General features: G+C 48.3%; 1 protein-coding gene across 5 annotated transcripts in view; it reads left to right on the top strand.

Annotated features, from left to right (window-relative positions):
- Positions 1-4,943: 4,943 nt before the first annotated feature.
- ANO5 (anoctamin 5) overlaps positions 4,944-6,522 on the top strand; it is a 79,654-nt gene continuing 78,075 nt past the window's right edge. For 4 of the 5 annotated variants that reach the window (XM_044425560.1, XM_044425559.1, XM_044425558.1 and 1 more), the window contains exon 1: positions 4,944-5,272. In XM_044425560.1, the coding sequence (XP_044281495.1) occupies positions 5,209-5,272 (64 nt within the window). In that variant the 5' untranslated portion in view covers positions 4,944-5,208. The remainder of the gene's footprint in view (positions 5,273-6,522) is intronic. The other variant, XM_044425561.1, reaches the window with a different exon arrangement.

The following is a 6,522-nucleotide window of genomic DNA, read 5'->3' as shown; positions in this document are numbered from 1 at the left end:
TCAGGATCAGTTTAACAGGAGTCTAGAGTTCTTGCAGTTGACTTCTAGCCGAGATTCCTGAGAAAACCTCAACCAAATACTTAAACCCCGAGTTTTGAAAGCAGCAATAAAAAGCAAGACATAGTTCTATATTAAAAAGGGCTACTGTGGAGGAGTCTGTTTATAAATAACACCAAAAAGTATAGGTCAGCTTCAGTTCAGGGTCAGTGTACACTTGGGTTTAAGGTCTTATAAAATAGCACAAAAGCTAAAGTTGAAAAGTAGACTTGTCCCAAGTTTAAGAGTTCAGCTTTTCAGTTTAGTTTTAGATATCTATTGTTTCAGGCCAAATTTGAAGTGACACAGATCATATGGTCTGTGAGAGTACAGGGTTTTTCTTTGACAAATATCCAGGAAGGGGCCTCATTCAGATTGGGACACTAGCCTGTGCCTTTTCCTACCAATATAGTCTCCGTCTGCGTTAGAAAACTTATGTCCATAGTTTGCATTGGGACTTCTCCCACCACCACCTATGATAATGGCTGACAAAAGTGGTCCATTCTGGATTTGGATCATGGCAGGGATCAAAGGGCTAATGCTGTCCTACTCACATACCCCATGCGAGGGTCCTGATCTGGATCCTACCCTCCATGAGCTTTTTCTGAATAACAAATCCTGCACTCAAGGGATTAAATCATACACATTTTGCCTGTTCTCCTGCTTTGCACTTCTGATTACAACCATGCAGTGAGTAAAGTGGATTTTATCTTTTTCTCAGATTTGAATATTTTTCTGTCTCTACACTGTGGGCCAGTCATGGATTCTCAACCCTATCCTACTTTACAGGGTTGTTGTTGTAAAGATAAAATGGAGAGGAGAATCATATAACCCTTGCGTGCCTTTCAAGAAGAATATAAGTGGGTTATAAACATAATACAGTAATAATAAGCTTAAGAATTCATTATTCCAATGCTTCATGCTTTGTTGGTCCTTCTTGATCATTTTTGCCACCGCTACTGACAATGCTGCATGCGCAGGCAACTAGCTGTGTCTGGGGAAGGGATATTTGCATGCCTGCTTTTACCATGTCATTCTACCAAGATCAATAGTGAAAAAAGAGTGTGTAGCCTAGTCCCTTTCCTGATAGGAGTCTTGATTTTTTAAAAAATATATTAATACAATCTCTTATGAATATTCTTAAGTATGACTGTTGTAAGGAAAGCAGATAGTGAGAGTAGCATCTGATGGCATCCCGACACTAATGATATTGCAGTAGCATAAACCAGCACTTGTGCAACATCACTATCATTATCACTGCTTTTCCCTACTGCACTAGTTACATTGTACAACTGCTGGTTCATGTTAGCATGACAATATTTGTGCTGGCACTGGGATATCACTGGATACTGCCAAGTGACTTCTCCCCTTTACACACTCAATACTAGATAAAAGGAAGTGCATCAGTATAAAATATGAAATTAATCACAGAAGAATGAGAAGATCCCTGAGATAGTTCAAAGAAGAGTCAGAGGATCATTCTTTCAATGGATATTAAGTCTAATGGCTGAACTTTGTTTTCAAAGGCTGTACTGCTCTCGAGTGCTACATGGTAGAGACCAACAGGTAGAGATTGCTGTCATATCCTTATGAAATTCCAAGATTCATCTGTCGGAACAGAATAGTAGCATAGAAGAACATGGAACTCCATTAACATAATCATATGTCTTGCACAGTTTACGAACAAATTCATGCACAGCATAGTGGTTTTGTTGGCAGTAATCATTTTAAGGTTTATCAACTCTAGTCATTAGGTATATTCATGTAAGAAATTTTCAGCCATAATGTATGCAGTTTTTCCTGCTATAAGATTTTCCAAATGGCAAGATTGTTATCTTTTCATGCTTGGACTTGTTGAGATGTGTTCACATGGCAGAGTCTGTATGTGCTCAGTCGGAAAACCAGTAGAGGGACATTGTTACACAATTCTTCCATAGCTATCAAGCACGTGCAGTGTTATAAACGAACTTTGTCTTCCTGTAGGATACTTAAGCAGACCCATACAGTTTTATTACCTCAATTGATCAGAAACATTTTGCAAGACCAGCTGTATTTCAGCCTCCTTTGAACTGAAGCTGACAAACAACTTTGCTCACCTTTCAGATAGTTCTGTCTGATCTTCATCCCTAGGAAACTCAAACAAAGTCAGCCACAATGCCCAGTCAGGATATATGTTGCAGATCCTCCTAGCTGATTTTCATGTTGTTTATTTCAGGACAGCCAGACTTTGATTGCCCAGAGAGAACCAGGTATACTAATGACTCATAGATATAGGAAAATATCTGACTGGCAGTGGAGAAATTTTGTCTGTTTTGTTCCTGTCTGAAGAGCAGTCAAATCTAATATAGGCAACCTTAACCATTTTGTATCTGCTTCTTATTGTGTGTGTTTCTGATGGAAAACCTGCTTAATGGGTACAACTATGTTAAAGCCCAGGAGGCTATTTGTACCATTCTATTTTTCTGAACGTTATTAGATTGAACACTGATTAAATACTGTTTTCTCTCACTGAGCAAATTCATCTGTGAATAGCTTTGAAATGCAGTCTTAGGGTACAGTCTAGTGCATGTTTAGACAGAAAAGTGGCCTGCCAGTGGCAAGTCCAAGCTATGTATAGTATCTTCAGGGAGTTACCAAAGGGAGAAACCAGTCTTGTCCTGAGGTCAGGCCATCATGTCAAGCAGCCAGGTCAGGCAGGAGTCTCTAAAAGGGTAGTCCAGATGGGTAGCTAAGGGTAAAGGAGTATGTCCAGTCCAGAAGATCACAGCTGTTGCTGGCCAGGGTTCTTCCTTCACACATTCAAAAGCATCCTTTATTGACCAAAAGCACAAAAAACCCAGAATGAATACCTGAGCTTGCACAGAGTGGCTTCTTGAGCCCAATCTAGTATTCACCTTCAGAAACGCTCTTTATGAACATGCCTAGGTCACTTTTCTTCCGGAGGAGCCTTCTGAAAGCGAGCGTGCCTCCACTCCGCACACCAGTCCTCTAATGGGGCCATCCTCCTCTGCTTGTGATGCATCATGGATCAAGAACCATGCTCACCTTGTCTGAGAATCTCTCCTATTCCAAGTCCCCTCCTGATGGCTGGGCAGCTTGGTTATTTCCAGAGACAACTGCCTACCTGGGGAGTCTAGAGTCGAGTTAAGCATCTCCCCTCATCTCAGTGTCCCAGCCTGGCCCACATTCCCAGAGTCCCTCCCAGTTCTGCTTCACATTCCAGTTCCGATTCCTCTACAGCCCTGCCAGCGGCCCTTGAGAATGAGTGCCCAAAGCAGAAATCTTTCTCACTCCCAACCAAGGCAAAGCACCAAGCTTAAACTCCACTGTCTACAACAGAGAACAGGCTCTAGCTGCACTAATTTATAGCTGCTTAATCAGCATAGCTGGCTAATTAGGTCAGTGTGCTGCTTTTAAAAGCTGTGCCTTCTGCTTGAGCTGCTAAGGTTCATGTATGATCCTCGGCCTTTCCAAGGGGTGAACTGCCTGCAGCTCTGCCTCCTGCCCTTTGGAGAGTCCAGGAATGCCTCAGAAAGACCCAGGCTGCTCTTCCAATGCGAGGCTGTCAGCTGCAGCATCAGCTTCGCTGCAAGAATCGGGCTCCGTCTCAGCATGCTGTCCTCTCTGTCTTCTTCCTGCAATGTATCCCTTCCAGGCAGCGCATTACATATAACTCCCAACTTTCTCCAGCCAGCTAAGCAGGGTTGGGAATGCTAGGAATTGTTGGACTTTTTTCTGTGCTGGCTGAAGAAAGCGGTGAGTTGTCAGCTTTTTTTTTTGTGGGGGGGGGCACATGTGTGTGTGATCTAAACATGCATAGAATAGCATACTTAAGAAGCACAATCTTTGCAACAGTTAAATAAAGATGAATTCTACAGACACAATTCTAATCTATTACCTAGACTCTTCACCAAATGTTTCCTCTAATATTTTAAAAATAGGAAAAAGAACACAAGCAGGTAGGCTTGGCTGAGAGCCAGGATGTTACACCTCAGTCAGCTTGTGAGCATCCAATGTGCTGCAAAGCCTGTGTGGATTCTCCTCAAATTGCTCAGAACTCTTCCCTGACACATCCCTGAAGCTGACCTCACTCAAATGCCTTCTGGCGAAAAGAGGCTGAGGTGGCCCTTCCTCTCTCTCTTGCCCTCTTCTTTATTCATGACATCATTCAGATTATTCACACATTTTGCTGTCTCTGTGGAGATATGCGCAGATTATTGTGTGGTTTGACTAGCTTGCCAAATAAAATCCTCACAGAATTTGTGAATTGTGGAACAGTGGCTCTTTGTTCTGGCAGAAAAAGAGTTTATGAAAGGATGGCGAGGAAAGAGAGAGAAAAGCAGCCTCTCTTTTATTATATTGCCATCCTTCCTCCAAGTTCCCCACTCCAGATCGAATCTTAACAGCAACCCTGTGAGGAAGATCAGGTGGCGATCCACAACCCTGTGAGGTAGGTTAAACTGAGACACAAGGATTGGCCCAAGCTGACTTTTTCTCTTTCTCGTCCCCTTCGCCGCCTCCTGATTCTGTCTGCAGGGGTACGAGGACAGTATTTATAACCGTGCCCAGGGGAAAGAGTCAGCAGGCGACTGAAGACGAAGCGGTCCCTTCTGCGAAAGGGCCGGGGCGGAGAAGCCGTCCGCTCTCGCAGCCGCCTCGGCTCAGACAGAGCGCAAATGCGCGCCAGCTCGGAGGAGGGAGACCCACCCAGGACTCGCCAGGAAGTGGGTGGGGTGGCTGCGGGCCCTCCGCTCTCCCCACGCCCCCTCCGTGACGCGGCCCGCACGAGGGACGCAGCCCGGGCTCCGGCGGCGCGCCCGCCCAGCTCCTGACTCACCCGGGGCTCTCCCGCCTCGACTTCCCCGGCTCAGTGCGCCGGGCAGACCGCGGCACCGTCCCTTTAAGGGCGCGGCGCTTCTCCCCTTCCTCCCCCGGCCTTCCCAGTGAGGCCGACAGAAACTAGCGCGTCTGCTCTGCAACGGGAACCCGGGGGCCGAGATCAGCGGCAGTGGGCGGGCGCAGCGCGCTCCAGAGGGAGACAGACCGAGGGGCGGGGGCGGCGCCTGCCGCCTGGCTCGCCGCCCTTCCCCTCGCTGCCCTGCCACTCTGGATCTGTCCTGCTGCGCGCCGGGTGGCTTTGATCGCCTCCCCGGCCGCTCCTGTCGAGCAGCCATGAACCGACTGGGGAAGAAGGCGAACGAGGAGACCCTCATCGAGATGGGTCTGGCCAACGACGGTGAGTCAGGGCGGGCGCCGTCTTGCATGCACTTGCCTCTCCCAGCGCGGGCCGGGGAGCGCGGTGGCTCGGGAAGCGCCCGGGAGTCCCCGGGGCTTCCCTTGGCCCGCAGCAGCTAGCCCGCCCGCCCTCTCTCCTTGGGCCGGTGCTGAACACGCGGATCCGGGACGGACATAACGGGCCAACGCAGCCGTCGGGGCCGGGCGCGGCTGGAAGGCGGCGCCGCCCGGCCTGGCAGCGGGGCTTGATTGACGGCGCGCAAGCCCGCCGTCCAGTGTCGCTCTGGGAAAGCCTCGCCCCGGGCTCCCTTTTTCCGGCCGGCACCTGCAGTGTGCGGAGCAGGCTGGGCGGCAGGGCGCGCCTCGGGTTGTCCGTGGGATTCCCAGGCGGCCATGGAAGGAGGGCGGCTCCCTCCCCAGTGGCCGGCATTTGCGAGCCTTGTGAAGGTGTTCAGCGTCAGCTCCGGAAGCCGCTTCAGACGTTATGAAGTTCCTGCATGGAAAGTGCCGCCTCGGAGGGACTGTAGAGTCGCGCGGCGCGTGGGGTCAGATTCTGACGTGACACTACTACACGCCTACCATGGGCTTTGTGCAGCAGTAAAGTGAATGCACGTAGTGCAGTCATGCTACAGTTTATATCACACGTGCGTTCTTAGGCAAAATTACCCTCCTTCAGGGTGGTAATTTGTGGCCCTTCAGATGTTTTGGCCTACCACTCCCATCAGTCCTGGCCAGCATTGAGAATGGTGAGGACTGATGGGAGTGGTAGGCCAAAACATCTGAAGGGCCACAAGCTGCCCTGAATTCTAGTAGGCATTGTGACAGGGAAGCAGCCTACTAAGGTTATTCGACTTGGACTTGACAGTGCATTTGTGGAGGGTGAAAGTATATGCCAAGGCATAGTTCAGAATCTCTCAAAACCAGGCCCTGACTATCTAGCAAGGGATGATACTTTGTTGCAACAGAGGAAGACATAAGAAGATTGCACAGCCTCTTGCCACTGGGTCTCTTTCTTTCAATGACTATGTCAGCTGAGTGCCTCAGATGAGCAGATAACATTGGAGGCCTCATCTGTCTGCATGATTGGGACTGAGAGTTGACATTTCCTTTCTCAGAAATGTATCAGTAGCATTGCCCTATCTAGGCCAGCCAATATCTATATGACATCCTTTATTTTGTTTCAGAACTATTTTTTTTAATTTTCCGAAGAGTAGAAGCACTTTGAGCTTCTTGAGAAATGCATCTGCACCA

The sequence above is a fragment of the Varanus komodoensis genome, unplaced genomic scaffold (assembly GCF_004798865.1).
Source record: "Varanus komodoensis strain SLA01 unplaced genomic scaffold, ASM479886v1 scaffold16, whole genome shotgun sequence".
Lineage (NCBI taxonomy): Eukaryota > Metazoa > Chordata > Lepidosauria > Squamata > Varanidae > Varanus > Varanus komodoensis.
This window is presented reverse-complemented; position numbering and strand designations above follow the sequence as displayed.